General features: G+C 45.4%; 1 protein-coding gene across 2 annotated transcripts in view; it reads left to right on the forward strand.

Moving 5' to 3' along the window:
• Window positions 1-17,276, forward strand: part of agrn (agrin) — a 546,905-nt gene that overhangs the window by 241,363 nt on the left and 288,266 nt on the right. Inside the window, exon 3 of one of the 2 annotated variants that reach the window (XM_080215414.1) lies at window positions 3,041-3,061. The exons of the other annotated variant lie outside the window; for it this stretch is intronic. Coding sequence (XP_080071540.1) covers window positions 3,041-3,061 — 21 coding nt within the window. The remainder of the gene's footprint in view (window positions 1-3,040; window positions 3,062-17,276) is intronic. 2 annotated transcript variants of the gene reach the window in all.

The following is a 17,276-nucleotide window of genomic DNA, read 5'->3' on the forward strand; positions in this document are numbered from 1 at the left end:
GAGAGGAAAGGGAAATGGGAGAAAGGGGAAGCAAGAGAGGGAGATTTGCAATGAGAGAATATAGAATAGAATCATAGAATCCCTACAAAGCAGACGGAGGCCATTTGGCCCATCAAACCTGCATCAACAACAAGCCAACCCAGGCTCACCCCGTTAGTGCCCCTGACACTAAGGGGCAATTTAGCATGACCAATCAACCTAACTCACACATTTTTGGAGTGTGAGAGGAAAGTGGAGCACCAGAGAAAACTCACGCAGACATGGGGAGAGTGTGCAAATTCCACACAGTCACCCAAGGCCAGAATTGAACCTGGGTCCCTGGCGCTGTGAGGCAGTAGGGCTAACTACTGTGCCACCCATGAGAGGTACCCTTTTATTAGGGCAGCTAGACTCAGGTCACTGGTGCATTATTTTGCCCCTGCGGTCAAATGGTAGGTCTGTCGATCTTTAATTGCCTTGCAGTCCGAGCTGTTGTTTAATGATATAAAGCATTGAAGCTGATGTGGATCAGATATCAAAATTAATATAGTGCCAACCTAGCAAATAACACTCTAACATCAGGTTTCCTGTTAGAATCTGACCACCTGATCGATACTGATGCACGAGTGCAGTGCTGGTGGAGTGTTTCATTGTTGGAGCTGTACAGATAGTTGGGGCAGCACGGTGGCACAGCAGTGGTTAGCACTGCTGCCTCACAGTGCCAGGGACCCGGGTTCGATTCCCGGGTTGGATCACTGTCTGTGTAGAGTTTACACATTCTCCCTGTGTCTGCATGGGTTTCCTTTGGGTGCTCCAGTTTCGTCCCACAGTCTGAAGATGTGTGAATTAGGTTGAGTTGCCATGCTAAATTGACCCTAATGTCAGGGAGACTAGCAGGGTAAATATGTGGGGTTATGGGGATAGGGCCTGGGTGGGATTGTGGTCGGTGCAGACTCGATGGAGCAAATGGCCCCCTTCTGCAGTGTAGGGATACTATGATAAGCTGTAAAAATGAGATCCTTATCTGCTGCCCGTATCCCACAATAACTGTGGAAAAAGGAAAAAATGATTTTCATAGTCCTGGCCAACATTCCTCCAGGAACTGTTTATCAGGGAATCCATTTCATTTAACGGGATTGCAAGACAAGACACAAACACAAGAAATGCAACCTGTATACAAATTCTGATTGGGTGCACAACAGCCGTGACTAAACTGCAAATATAACTCAAATAAAAACAGAAAGTGTGTGGAATCTTCCAGCCCCACCCACCACGGGAATTGCAGCAGACGGGACACGGACCCCTCAGAGATCCGTTGATCTCGTGAGGGATTTTCCAGTTTTGGGGCGAGTGCGGCCCGAGAATCCCACCCAGTGTTGGAAAAATGCAGCAGGTCTGAGCAACATCTGTGGAGGGAGAAACAGAGTAGACGATTCTGGTCCCTGGGCAGGATTTTCCTCAAGCAGAGCCCGGAAATTCTCGTTTGAGGCCAGTGGACATTTCCGTTGTTCACCCTTTGCCCGCTCCAATTCCGTAGCGATTTGGGTGGAAGAATTCCGTGCATATAACCCCGTTGTGTTGAAGAGTCACACCCGCTCAACTCTGCTTCTCTCTCCACTGCCGGACCTTGCTGAGTTTATCCAGCACTTGCTGCTTTTATTTTGGATTTCCAGCATTTTGCTTTTATTTGAGAAATATCACTTATTGGATGTGAAGCAGTTAAAGGGTTGTCTTCTTTCTCACTTTTTGAATTGGGGAGATGCTTTTTAAAGAACGGTTTGGAGTTGATCAATTTTACTTTTATCTTGAGGGGATAATACTAAGCTTTCTCATTCACTTTCTCATCTGTATTGCATTTATTTTTACCTTATGGTGCTTATAGGATGGAGGAAGGGGAATTATGTTGAGTAACTGGGTGTGTGAGGTGAACCGGCAATATTCCTTCTCACTCATGTTGGACCAACAAGGTCACATCTCCATTTTAACCAAGTCCTGGCGGATAGCTAGAATACCGTCTTCCTAGGGGCTAGCTGAAAAATGTGTGCATGCAGGAGCATTTTAGAATCCCTATCATGCACAAGGAAGCCATTCAGTCCATTGAGTCCACACCAACTCTCCAACCGAGTATCCCACCCAGACCCGATCCCCATAACCCCACACATTTCATGGAATCCCTACAGTGCAGAAAGGGATCACTCAGCCAATCAAGTGTGCACCAACAACAAGCCTACCCAGACCCAGTCCGCATAACCCCATATATTTACCACACTCATCCACCAACTTGCATACTTTATGACACTAAGAGGCAATTTACCATGGCCAATCCACCTAATCTGCACAACTTGGGCCACTAAGGGGCAATTTAGTATGGCCAATCCACCTAACCTATACAAATTGGGTCACTAAAGGGCAATTTAGCATGGCTAGTTCTTCCTAACCTGTGCATCGTTGGAGTGTGGGAGGAAACGGGAGCACACTGAGGAAACTTATGCAGACATGGGGAGAATGTACAAACTCCACACAGACAGTGACTGAAGGCGGAAATTGAACCTGCGTTGCTGGTGCTGTGCGGCAGCATTAGTTAGCACTGCTGTTAACCGCTGTGCCACCATGGAATGGTGTAGTAAGAAGCCAACAAAAAATATTGCATCATTTGTTTCATGGTACTGCCCCGCTAGACAGCCCAGATAAAATGGGCCAAACAGCCTCTTTGCACTGTACAAGTATCTGATTCTATGATAGCCATGGCCATACCCCTTTACACAACTGTATCAGTCTGACTATGTCATTTTATCCTTGATGTGGTGTTACTGAGATGATGCACTATCTACTGTGAAAACCCGGAGTTTTCTTCTGGGATATGAAAGAAAGGGAGAAAATAGACATTTAAGCACTCAAGACTTTAATGGTTGCTCATTTAATTTGTTGCTGGAATTTCTCTATCTGCGAATTATGTTTTGACTGCATTGACTACATTGTAAAAACAATTCGCTGGACATGAAGACGTTTGGAGCTGTCTTTCTTAATATATGTATTTCCTTTTATCTTGTGCTGCCTATAGGACGCAGAAGGATTAATCATGGTGAGTAACTGTGTCTTATCTCAACTCCTCTCTTTTTTATAAGAAAACTCAGTCTGCGAGATTACACCCTTCATTTTGATTAAATTCCTGATTGGGGGTGGCAATGGAAACTTCACAGTATCGCACTGTCAGGGAGGAGTACAAAATGTGGCTGAACTGTGTATGAGGGTCAGCCAATTTTGGTTCTTTGCTGCACTGGAGTGAGCGAAAGTAAAATAAGATTCGTTGCTTGTGGAAATGTTGACTTGACAGCAATGCATTTTGTCCCTCGCAAACAAGTGAAATTAAATTTTATTTGTTAGTCACAAGTAAGGCTTACATTAACCCTGCAACGAAGTTACTGTGAAATTCCCCTAGCCGCCACACTCTGGCACCCTGTTCGGGTCAATGCATCTAACCAGCACATCTTTCAGTCTATGGGAGCAAACTGGGGCACCTGGAGGAAACCCTCACAGACACGGAGAGAATGTGCAGTGACCCAAGCCCAGAATCAAACCCGGGTCTCCAGTGCTGTTAGGCAGCAGTGCTATCCACTGTGCCACCGTGCTGCCCCCAAACGCAACATTTGCCCAACATGGGGCTCGAATCCACGACCCTCAGATTGAGTCGCGTGCTCTACCAACTGAGCGAGAGAGCCACCCTTTGCTTAATTTTTAAGGTGAATTTTGTGCTTATTAAGGTGCAGTTATGAGGGTGGAGCAGTGGTTAACACTGCTGCCTCAAAGCGCCAGGGACCCGGGTTCGATTCCTAGCTTGGGTCATTGTCTGTGCGGAGTCTGCACGTTCTCCCCATGTCTGCGTGGATTTCCTCCCACAGCCCAAAAAACATGCAGGTTAGGGTACATTGGCCGTGCTAAATTTTCCTTCAGAATATCCGAACAGGTGCCTGAGTGTGGCGACTAAGGGATTTTCACAGTAACTGCATTGCAGTGTTAATGTAAATCTACTTGTGACATTAATAAATAATGTTTTAAAATAGAGCATGATTTCATAAAGGTATAACCTCCCTGTACTTGGCAGCAGCAATGTGCAAAGCCTTTCAACCCCATACTCAGACAAGGCACCCCTTCATTTTCCCACTCCCACCATCTGAATGAAATCAAGGGACCCTCTTGTTTTAAATTGAGTCTGGAATCTTTAACATGTTTAATTCATGACTGATTGAAGAAATTGATTATTTTTGAACCCTTTAAGCAATGTGGTAATTGCTTTTTTTATTCATTCATGGGACATGGGCATCACTGACTGGCCAACATTTATTGTCCATCCCTACTTGCTCGAGGGCATTTGAGAGTCAACTGCATTGCTGTAGCTCTGGAACCACATGTAGATCAGACCAGGTAAGGACAGTAGATTTCCTTCCCTAAAGGACATTAGTGAAGCGGATGGATTTTTCCAACAAGCACTTCTTACCTAGGCCCTACCCCCTAACCCACATATTTACCTCATTATTCCCCCGAACCAAAGATCGTTGACACTAAGGGGCAATTTAGCATGGCCAAGCCACCTAATCTGCACATCTTTGGACTGTGGGAGGAAACCGGAGCACCCGGAGGAAACCCACGCAGACACGGGGAGAATGTGCAAACTCCGCACAGACAGTGACCCAAGGCCAGGAATCGAACCCGGGTCCCCGGTGCTGTGAGGCAGTTGTGTTAACCACTGTGCCGCCGTGATGCAGTTGTCAGGGTGTATAAGGAGAATGGAGGGCGATGGGAAGCATCGTTTTGTGCCCATCCTTGGGTGTTTATTTATCTTTCCTGGTGTTGAATAATGATTTAAATTTCTTGCGGTTTAAATCTTTAACAATTGAAATTTCATCCAAGGTTTACAGAAACTCAATCCATGGATAACATTTTGTGAGCTGGCTAATTCAATTAAACCAGAATTTGACTAAATTCAGTATAACTCAAACACGATGATGGTTAGTCTCTTGTTGGTGGTTTGTCTTTCCATCAATAATGGTCAACCAGTTATAAACACTTTAACTTGCTTGAAGATTACAGGACAGAAACATTTTTCAATCCTTCTTCCAGCTGTTTTATCCAGAATGACTTGCAGACAAGTCAGTGAATTCCATTTAATCAACTGCAAACCTCCGTATGATTCACTTATGGTTGTGCTAGGTTACAGCAGAGACAAGTGATAATGTCACTGGACTAATAATGCCAAGTTGTCCGGGCATGAGTTCAAATCCCACCGCAGCAATGGTTAAGTTTAAATTCGATTAATAAAGCTGGAATTGATAAGCTCGCCTCAGTGCTGGTAACCATGGGAACTACCATCGATTATCGCAAAAACCCAGCTGCTCTACTAATGCCGCTTTGGGAAGGAAATCTGCCCTTCTCACCAGGTCAATTCTAGATGCGACTCCAGAGCCACAGCAATGTGGTTACTTTTCACTGCTTTCGGAAATGGCCTGGTGGATTAGCGGTTAGCACCGCTGCCTCACAGCGCCAGGAACCCGGGTTTGATTCCCGGCTCGGGTCACTGTCTGTGTGGAGCTTGCACATTCTCCCTGTGTCTGCATGGGTTTCCTCCGGGTGCTCTGCTTTCCTCTCACAATCTAAAAGATGTGCTGGTTAGGGTGGATTGGTCATGCTAAATTCTCTCTCAGTGTACCCGAACAGGCGCTGGAGTGTGGCGACTAGGGGATTTTCACAGTAACTTCACTGCAGTGTTAATCTAAGCCTATTTGTAATGCTAATAAATAAACATTAAACTTTAGTTCAAGGGGCAATTAGGGATGGGCAACAAAAGCTGGCCTTGCCAGCAATGCCCACTCCCCCATGAAAGAATAAAACAGTTGGCACCAAAATGGACTAGAGTGGAGTAGCCCCTTGTACAATTGGTATGGTTGTTGCCAAAGGTTAGAAGCTATGATGGTTTAGAGAGTTTTTTTGGCCACCAATTGAGCTGCACAGAACAGAACAAGAGTATTTCATACTGGGGCACCTGTACAGGAATTCCAATCATGCCAGAAGGATGGGAGGAAACAGATTGTGTGAACAAGTTTTCACTTCACAAGCATCCAAACTGTTTGCTCATTGTGTTTGTGGCCTCCTTTCAGCTATAAAGGGTCTATAATGATGGTGCTAACATGTAAAGGAGCAGGTGCACAAGCCTCTACAAGTATGGAACATGCACTCCCTCAGGAAATAGACCATCCTCTAATTACAAACTACATGCAAAGCACTGGAGAGGGAAAGTGCAACTTTTTTATTTATTCATTTGCGGGACATGGGTACTGCTGGCTGGGCCAGCATTTATTGCCTATCCCTAGTTGTCTTTAGAGGGCAGTTGAGAGCCAATCACATTGCTGTGGTTCTGGAGTCACATGTAGGCCAGACCAGATAAGGACAGCAGATTTCCTTCCCTAAAGAACATGAGTGAACCAAAATCCCCTCGTCGCCACACTCCAGTGCCTGTTCGGGTGCACTGAGAGAGAATTCAGCATGGCCACTGCACCTAACCAGCAAATCTTTCAGATTGTAGGAGGAAACCCATGTAGACACGTGGAGTTTGTGCAGACTCTGCACAGACAGTGACCCAAGCCTAGAATCAAGCCCAGGTCCCTGGCACTATGAGGCAACAGTGTTAACCACTATGCCGCCACACCATCCTTTTGACTTTTGGTTGAAGTGTTTAACTGAAACCACCATCTGCCTCACTGATTTGATTTGATTTATTATTGTCACATGTATTGGAATCCAGTGAAAAGTATTGTTTCTTGCATGCTATATGGACAAAACATACCGTTCATAGAGAAGGAAACAAGAGAGTGCAGAATGTAGTGTTACAATCATAGTTAGGATGTAGAGAAAGATCAATTTAATGCAAGGTAACTCCATTCAAAAGTCTGATGGCAGCACGGAAGAAGCTGTTCTTGAGTTCGTTGATGCGTGATCTCAAACTTTTGTATGTTTTTCCCAATGGAAGAAGGTGGAAGAGAGTATGTCTGGGGTGCATGGGGTTCTTGATTATGCTGGCTGCTTTTCCGAGGCAGTGGGAAGTGTAGATAGAGTTAACAGATGGGAGGCTGGGTTTGCCCGATGGGCTGAGTTATGTTCACGACCTTCCATAATTTCTTGAGGCCTTGGTCAGAGCAGGAGCCACTACCAAGCTGTGATACATCTGGAAAGTGTGCTTTCTGTGGTGCACTGTAAAAATTGGTCAGAGTCTTTTTTGGGCAGATGTGAAAGATCCCATTATTTTGAAGGAGTGCAGGGGAGTTCTTCCCACTGTCCATGTCAATGTTTATCCTTCCATCAACATCACAAGAAACGGATGACCTGACCACTTTGCTGTTTGTGAGAACCGGCTGTGTGCCAAGTTAACTGCTGCTACAACCCCTGCATCACAATGCCATACTTCAAAAATACTTTGTTGGCTACAAAGTGCTTTGAGACATCCAATGGGAATGAAAGGTGCTTTATAAAGGAGGTGCCAGAAACCCTGGTTCAATCCCAGCTTTGGGTCACTGTCTATGTGGAGTTTGCACATTCTCCCCGTGCCTGCGTGGGTTTACTCCAGGTGCTGCGGTTTCCTCCCACAGTCCAAAGATGTTCTGGTTAGGTTGATTGGCCGTGCTAAATTGCTCCTTAGTTTCAAGGGATGAGTAAGGTAAATACAGGGGTTACAAGGATATAGGGCTTGTGTGGGATTGTTATCGGTGCAGGCTTGATGGGCCAAATGGCCTCCTTCTGCACTGTAGGAATCCTATGATTCTATTAGTCAATTACAAGGGGGCACAGGTTCAAGGTGAGGGGGGGAATGTTAAAAAAGTTTGAAAGTTTTTTTATTAGTCGCAAGTAAGGCTTACATTAATGCTGCAGTGAAGTTATTGTGAAATTGAGACGTGGGGGAAATCTTCCACATGGAGAGTGGTGCGTGTATGGAAGGTGCTGCCAGAGGGGATGGTGGCATATTCACAATACTCAAAAGGCATCTGGATGGGAACATGATTCAGGAGGGGAATAGAGGGATACGGACCGAGTGAGGGCAAGTTTTGTTTAAATTTGATCTGATTTATTATTGTCACATGTATTAGTATGGAGTGGAAAGTATTGTTTCGTGCGTGCTATATAGACAAAGCATATCATTCATAGAGAAGGAAACGAGAGAGTGCAGAATGTAATGTTACAGCCATAGCTAGGGTGTAGAGAAAGACCAATTTAGTGCAAGGTAAGTCCATTCAAAAGTCTGACAGCAGCAGAGAAGAGGCTGTTCTTGAGTCGTTTGGTATGTGACCTCAGACTTTTGTACCTTTTTTCTGATGGAAGAAGGTGGAAGAGGTACATGGGGTCCTTAATTATGCTGGCTGCTTTACTGAGGCAGTGGGGAATGTAGACAGAGTCAACGGATGGGAGGCTGGTTTGTGTGATGGATTGGGCTACATTCACGACCCTTTGAAGTTTCTTGCGGTCTTGGGCAGAGTAGGAGCCATACCAAGCTGTGATACAACCAGAAAGAATGCTTTCTATGATGCATCTGTAAAAATGGGTGAGAGTCATAGCTGACATGCCAAATTTCATTAGTCTTCTGAGAAAGTAGAGGCATTGGTGGGTTTTCTTAACTATAGTGTCAGCATGTTTAGCTTAGTTCGGGCATCATGACCAGCATGGGCTTGGAGGGCTGAAGGGCCTGTTCCTGTGCCATACTTTTCTTTGTTCTTGTTCTTTGATTCTAAGTCATTTGTTAGGGTGGAGACGAGAAAGATGAGTTGGAGAGATATGTCACAGGATGTGGCGTGCTTGATGGAAATGAGTAGCAAAACGGGAAGCGGGTTTTATTTCCTGAAATCTCCCTGGTCCTTTTTTTCCGCTGTTCCATTCGATGTACTGTCATTCATCTGTGATTTTTAACCTTGGTGCGCTGAGTGGGCGTGCCTGAAATGCAATGTTTTCTAAGCCCCGCGCTTAACATCCTGAGCACAATGAGCGCAAGATTAATGCCAGTAAGATTAAACTAAGGTGTAAACCAGTTGTGGGTGAATTAACACCCTGTCTTGTTGGTTGAATAGAAAGCCTTGGCTGCATTCCAAGGAAGATCTTGAAGCATAAAATCTTTCATTGCAGAGCTACCCGAGCGTGAGGTTATCTGGATGGAGCCTCAGCCAGAGGGAGGGTTATATTAGGAAATCGCACTGATAACGTCTGTATCCAGATGCGAGTCCATTAAAATGAATGGTTGGTTGGATAATAATGCGTTGTGTTTAGTGTAGCACTCTATACTGAAGCTTTCTATTTATTCATTCATGGGGCATGGCTGTCGCTGGCTGGCCAGTATTTATTGCCCATCCCTATTTGCCCTTGGAGGGCAGTTGAGAGTCAACCAAATGGCTGTGGCTCTGCAGTCACGTGTAGACCAGACCAGTTAAGGATGGCCGATTTCCTTCCCTAAAGAACATTAGTGAACCAGATGAGTTTCTCCTGACAATCGACACTGATTTCATGTCATCAGTAGATTCTTAATTCCAGATATTTTTTATTGAATTCAAATTCCAACATTTGCCGTGGCGGGTTTTGAACCCGGGTCCCCAGAACATTAGCTGAGTTTCTGGATTAATAGTCTAGCAATAATATCACTAGGCCATTGCCTCCCCAGCTGTACTCTAAATTCTCCAAATTCTTTTTGTGGACGTCAGCCGTTCTCCTCTGAGTGAGAAGTTTGTGAGTTCACGTTGCGCTCTGGGTACTCTGTTGCAAAAACCAAGTCTATCACTCCAGTGTATTCGAGGGAGCACTAAAGGGTCAACATTGTTGTCTTATCCCAAAGGCAACAAACCTAGAACTCACCCCACTCCCATGGGGAGAATGGAAAAGCTCCTGCAGCACTATTCTGAAGATGAGCAGGGCAGTCCTCCATGTGTCCTGGTCCAAAGTTAACCCTCAACCAATATCCCCCCAAAACAGATCATTTGATTGTTGTCAAATAGCTCTTTGTGTGGGAGCTTGCTGTGCACAAATTGGCTGCTGCATTTCCTAAATTACCATAGTGCTTACAGTTCATTGGCTATGAAGTAGTTTGGGACATCCTGTAGTTGTGAATGATATGTTTCTTGTAAAGGGGTATGTTTAAAAGTCAGCTCTGTTTACACAGTACTGATTTGTCTCCACCAGGCAGTTCACTTGCTGAGAATGCAGATTAATAATTAATCTTAGCTAATGCAGTGTTTGTTTTAGCCTTAATACATTTTTGCTTATTTTGTTTTTTCCCCTGAGGTTTCAGAATAGGTTTTGATTAAGTTGATTAATAGAGGCAGCCATGTGTTAATGGGTGGAGCTAGGCTTACAAGGAAAAATTAAGATGTCCCAAAAGAATAACTTTTAAAAAAAGACATGTTATGGGACTGTGATGTGTGGCACATGTGCTATGGGGCTCTCTGATGAAACCTTTTCTTTGCTAATGGGGACAATGCGTGCAACAACACATGATTTCAGTTTCCCTGGATCCAGCCATTGGACAACCATTGCCCCTACACATGAACACAATCTAGTGACCTCTACTGGAAAATGCAAGACTTGCACAGTTGAGACTTGTCATCGTCCAATTTAACATCAGTTCTTTTCATTGTGATTTGAAAGTTCCTTTGCGTTTGATTTTTAAATAGAAAGTAATGGCTAGAATAACAGTCCATGCATGAATCGAACTCCTGATTACATTGAGGCATTTCGATGTGCCTCACACATTGAATTACATTGAGGCAGATGAAGGCAGAGAGATCTACCTTTGCAAATTCAAGATGGCGCTGTCACCGTGGTGACTTCTTGCAAGCTGTGCCCAGCATACCTTCTAATTCTACCTTTTACTTTCATTCTATGCTTCTGAAACATTATTCTAACTCTTTTAAACTCTCCAATAATGTTTTAATTCAATCTCTTACAGATTTGGCGCATTAAGTTGATCTTTCTCTACACCCTAGCTATGAATGTAACACTACATTCTGCACCGTCTCCTTTCTTTCTCTATGAACGGTATGCTTTGCTTCTATAGTGCGCAAGAAACAATACTTTTCACTGTATATTAATACGTATAACAATAATAAGTCAAATCAAATTGGTTGGTTGTTATTAGCCATGGACCATAAGATCTCAGAGCAAAGTTAGTCTATTTGGCCCAATGAGGCTGCTCTGCCATTCAACCATGATTGATAAGCTTCTTAACTCCATTCTCTTGCCTCTTCCCCATAACCTCTGATCCCCTTATCAATCAAGAATCTATCTATCTCTGTCTTAAATACACTCAATGACTTTACCTCCACAGACTTTTGTGGCAATGAATTCCATAGATTCACCACTCTCTGACCGAAGAAATTCCTCCTGAGTTCTAATGAGTCATTCCTTTACTCTGAAGCTGTACCCTTGGATCCTAGTCTCTCCCACGAATGGAAACATCTTCCCCACGTCCACTCTATCCAGGCCTTCCTGCAAGTTTCAGTGAGACCCCCCTCATCCTTTTAAACTCGATTGAGTACAGACCCAGAATCCTCAAATGCAGTTATATTTAAAGCTTATTTATTAGTCACAAGTAAGGCTTATATTAACACGGGAATGAAGTTACTGTGGAAATCCCCTAGTGGCCACAGTCTGGCCCCTGTTCAGGTCAAGGCACCTAACCAGCACGTCTGTCTTTCAGAATATGAGAGGAAACCCACACAGACATGGGGAGAAAGTGCAAACCCCACACAGACAGTGACCCAAGCCAGGATTCGAACCCCGGTCCTAGCGCTTTAAAGCAGCAGTGCTAACCACTGTGCCACCATGCCCCTTGCTCCATAGACACCAGTGAGGTGATGATCCGTTTAATCCATTTGCCTTTTGAGTCTAATCGGACTTGTATTGGATTTAGAGTGAAAGACTCGCACCAGCCTGCATCATGTTCCATTGAGGGATCCAGTGGGATCAATGGAGAAAGTTTGGCAAATATTCTTTTCCACAAGTGTTCTGTTCTTTCCATTGCCTCAGAAGTGTTTACCTTGTAGCGATGGCAGGGGTATTGCAACTCAGAAGCCGGGCTGGAGCTGATGGGGTCTATCACCATGAAGGTATTGGTAGGAACAAGATGAGCTCAGGCTCCTGCATGTATAAACAGCCCTCCCCCAACTTTGCCTGGACATTTTTAACCAACCTGCCATGAATTGAAATCATAGAAACCCTACAGTACAGAAAGAGACCATTCAGCCCATCGAGCCCACCAACTACAATCCCCCCCAGGCCCTACCCCCATACCCTTACATATTTTACCCACTAATCCTTCTCATCTCAGGACACGAAGGGGCGATTTTTATTATGGCCAATCAACCTAACCCGCACATCTTTGGACTGTGGGAGGAAACCAGAACAGCCAGAGGAAACCCACGCAGACACGAGGAGAATGTACAAACTCCACACAGTCAGTGACCCAAGCCGGGAATCAAACCCAGGTCGCTGGAGCTGTGAAACAGTAGTGCTAACCATTGTGCTAACACGCCACCCAAAAAATGTATACGTGGTCAGTATATACGTGCAGAGTTGACCAGGAGGATATTGTCCTGTTTCAGCCATGCCCTGTGAGTTGGTTACTATCAGTCCCAAGTTGGTAGCTGCAACCTCCGTGCTGTCTTTGAACGTGTGAGAGGGAGGTCGCCTGGCACCCCAGGCCATGGGCTTCATGGGTGTGAGGGTATGCCTTGGGTATGACAGAAACAAAATGTTCTGTTTTCTTCCTCTGGAACACTGTCTGTATGAGTTGGAACCACTGAGGGTTTGAACCACTCGGGAGACTGTGTGGAGTTTGCACTTTCCCCTGTGTCTGCGTAGATTTCCTCCGAGTGCTCCAATTTCCTCCCACACTCCAAAGATGTCGATTGGCCGTGCCAACTTGCTCCTTAGCACCAGAGCTGGCACTTGGAGTGATTGTCGGAAAGTTTTACCCAAAGAGTGTGGTGGGATCTCATACTTGTGAGGGGTGGCACAGTGGTTAGCACTGCTGCCTCACAGCGCCAGGGACCTGGGCTCAATTCTGATCTTGGGTGACTGCCCATGTGGAGTTTGCATGTTCCCCCCGTGTCTGCGTGGGTTTCATCCGGGTGCTCTGGTTTCCTCCCACAGTCCAAAGATGTGCGAATTAGGTGGATTAGCCATGCTAAATTGCCCCTTGGTATTAATGATGTATAGGTTAAGTGGATTGGCCATGCTTAATTGCCCCTTATTTTCGCAAGATATGCAGGATAGATGGATTGGCCATGATAAATTGTCTTTTAGTTTCGAAGTTGTGCAGTTTAGGTGGATTAGCCGTACCAAATTGCCCCTTAGTGTCCAATGATATGTCGGGTAGGTGGATTGGCCATGTTAAATTGTCCCTTGGTGTCCAATGATGCGTAGGTTAAGTGGATTGGCCATGGTAGGTGCATGGGGTTAGGGGGATAGGGCTGCCGGGAGGGCCCTGGGTAAGATGCTCTTTCGGAGAGTCAGTGCAAACGCGGTGGACCAAATGGCCTCCTTCTGCTCTGTTGGAATTCTCGGTGAGCCTTACAAAATGGAGATAATTTCTCGGCTGAGTGGCTGGATGTGACACTGGACTGCTGCCTGGAGATCAAATGAAGGATTGGCTAACGGTTGGAGTGGATTGAGCTGCTGGGCTTCTTAATTAAGTTGCCTTTGAAGGGCATGCAACATCATTTGTAGTTTGGCTCATAAAGCATAAGTAGGCATCTGTTCAAACTGTGATTCTCAACATCCCTCACAATCTCTCCTGCAGCTGAATATCGATCTCTGGAGAGACGGGATAATCTGAGGAGAATGTTGGTCACCCTCCGATCTCAGTTATCCCTCTTTAAAACTCACAGGACGTTTTGTCCCATTGAGCCCTGAAAATTGGGGAGACTGAAGATTAGGAAGGATATAGGGATAGTCAGGACTTCCATTGACAAGAATTTCATATACTCAATAATATGATCCTGCTAATGGGGATTTAATCTTGGATAAACACTGACTTGATCTTGATTTGATTTGATTTATTATTGTCTCTTGTATTGGTATACAGTGAAAAGTATTCTTTCTTGTGCGCTATACAGACAAAGCATACTGTTCATAAAGAAGGAAAGGAGAGAGTGCAGAATGTAGTGTTACACTCATAACTAGAATGTAGAGAAAGCTCAACTTAATGCAAGGTAGGTCCATTCAAAAGTCTGACAGCAGCAGGGAAGAAGCTGTTCTTAAGTCGGTTGGTGCGTGTCCTCAGACTTTTGTATCTTTTTCCCAATGGAGGGAGACCCAATGATCTCAGCTGAAATCATAGAATCCCTACAGTGAAGAAGGAAGTTATTTGGCCCATTGAATCTGCACCGACTCTCCAACAGCGCATCCTTCCTAGGCCATATCCCCATAACCCGATGTATTTACCCCACTAATCCCCCAAACCCACACATCTTGGGATATTCAGGGGCAATTTACTATGGCCGTTTCATCTAACCTGCACATTTTTGGACTGTGGGAGGAAACCTGGAGGAAACACATGCCAACACAGGGAGAATGTGGTCCCTGGCGCTGTGAGGCAGCGGTGCTAACCACTGTGCTGCTCATGAAACCATTGTCGATTGTCGGAAAAACACGTCTAGTTCACTAACATCCTTTAGGGAAGGAAATTGCTGTCCTTACCCAGTCTGACTCCAGAGCCACAGCAATGTGGTTGCCTCTTTAACTGCACTCACGGATGGGCAATAAATACCAGTCCCAGCCAGCAACACCCATGTCCCAGGATTGAATGAGAAAAAGTCTTACTCTCGTTCCTCTTTACTTCCCCCCATTAACACATCCTTCTATTCCTTTCTCCCTCCTGCCCTTACCTGTCTTCCAAATACTTCCTGATGATAGCAGGATCCACATTCTAACCACTGTCTGGGTAAAGAAGGATTTTCCTAGATTCCTCACTGGATTTCTCAGTGACTATCTTATATCGAAGTAGATACATCTTCTTGATGCCAACCCTTACAAACCTCTTCGGGAAAAAGATAGAAAAGTCCAAGTTCATGTAACAACCAACTCAAGAACAGCTTGCCACCAGACTTTTGAATGGACCTAAGTTGATCTTTCTCTACACCCTAGCTATGACAGTAACACTACCTTCTGCTCTCTCTCCTTTCCTCCTCGATGAACGGTATGCTTTGTCTGTATAGCAATACTTTTCACTGTATGCTAATACATGTGAAAATAATAAATCAAATCAAAACATAATTGATCTACTGGGCCACTCCTCTGCCATTCCTTTCAGAGAGAAATCCGTCCAATCTGTGGTTCTATCCTCTCAGTCCTGGCATCGCCACTCATTGTCAGACCTTCTCCGGCAGTGCTGCTGTGTAACAGGGCTGTGTGTGAGGAAGGGACAATGGCACTCAGTGCCCGAGTCCTCTTTGTGGACTTGGAGAGGCAGCCACAGCGAGCGGAAAAACTGGAGCGGAGGAACTCGGCAAAGTTGAAGGGAGGGGGGGACCTTTTTTTTAATTTGAAAGGCGCAGAGAGAGAGAGAGAGATCCGGAGAACAGTGCCATTCTGTCACAGATCTGGCAAAAAGCAGGTTTCCCAGCCAGAGGGGGGTCCCCGCTCAGAACGCAGACCATACTGTTCAAACATCCAGTATTATTCCAGCACAAAGCGAGATCTCAGAATGATCTGTGACACAGCTGCCTCCTTGTGGCAACACATCACAGAATCCTCACAAGTCTGTGACTGACTGTGAGTGCCACCCAGTTAGTTCACACGTTCTGTTCTACCCACTCGCTGCTTCCCAGTAAGTTCCCCGACTATCAGCAGTTACTTGACACTCCGTTTGGCTGCCTCTGGAGGAGGGGTTAGTTTTTGTGCGGTTTTGGTACAGGCTAGCAAGTTTTCATAACTAGGTGGAGAAGATTCTTGACTAGGAAGTGTTAAACCGGTGCAAAAAAAACCACTTCAGAGTGATTACCAGTGCGATTGGAAGCCTTGCCTGGAAGCCTGGCAGGGATCCGTGCGCTAAACTCTTTCAGTTTTCTGCTATCTCGTTACTTTTGCAAACTACTTACGAATGTGTTAATGGGATAACTTCCCAGAAAGAACGAAAAGGTTTGAATATCTCGCGCACATTTATGAGAGTGTCTGTTTTACACTGAGCCACTTTCAAACAGTGAAGTTTACTTATCAGTCACATGTAAGGCTTACATTAACACTGCAGTGAAGTTAGTGTGAAATTCCCCTAGTCGTCACACCCTGGGGCCTGTTCGGGTCAATGCACCTAATCAACACCCTTTTCAGACAGTGGGAGGAAACCCACACAGACATGGGGAGAATGTGCAGACGCCACACACATAGTGACCCAAGCTGGGAACCAAACCCGGGTCCCAGGCGCTGAGGCAGCACAGTGGTTAGCACTGCTGCTTCACAGCACCAGGGACCTGGGCTTGATTCCGACCTTGGGTGACTGTGTGGAGTTTGCACGTTCTCCCCATCTCTGCCTGGATTTCCTCCGGGTGTCCCGGTTTCCTCCCACACTCCAAAAATGTGCGGGTTAGGTTGACTGGCCGTGCTAAATTGCCCCTTAATGTCAGGGAGATTAGTATGTATGTGGGGTTATGGGGATAGGGCCTGGGTTGGGATTGTTGTTGGTGCAGACTCGATGACCCGAATGGCCTCCTTCTGTACTGTGGGGATTCTATGATTCTATATCCTTCAGCCTTTTGAGGTTTGCAGAGATTTGGGTTTAGGCTACAGGAATAGGGCTTGGCTGGGATTGTGGTCAGTGCAGACTCGATGGGCCGAATGGACTTCTTCTGCACTGCAGGGATTCTATGATTCGCTACATACTGTGGGTAAACATGGAGACGGAATGTCACACTGGCTAATTTGCTGTTTTCTAGATGAGATATTTAGCTTTGTCTGCCTCCTTGCTGCATGTAGAGATCCCATGAAACTGTCTGAAAAAGAGCTGGGGAGATCTCTCCAGTGTCCCCGCTAATATTTATCTTGATGGTATTGGTGTGGCCTCCTCACGCCCGTTCTTTAATTGAACCGATTTTGAGCGTAAAGATGGTATTATCGATACAAGGATAGCCCTGAGGATGAGGCAGAGTCTTTGAATGTCACGAGACTCAGTGAAGAAGGTGGGCAAAGTAGCTTTGGCCTTAACAGTTCTGCGAAAGAGTTAATAACAAGGCAGAGGCTTAACTGTGAGACAAACCATGACTTGTACGGAAAGCTATTTG

Source organism: Carcharhinus amblyrhynchos, chromosome 30 (assembly GCF_965287045.1).
Source record: "Carcharhinus amblyrhynchos chromosome 30, sCarAmb.v2.hapA, whole genome shotgun sequence".
NCBI lineage: Eukaryota > Metazoa > Chordata > Chondrichthyes > Carcharhiniformes > Carcharhinidae > Carcharhinus > Carcharhinus amblyrhynchos.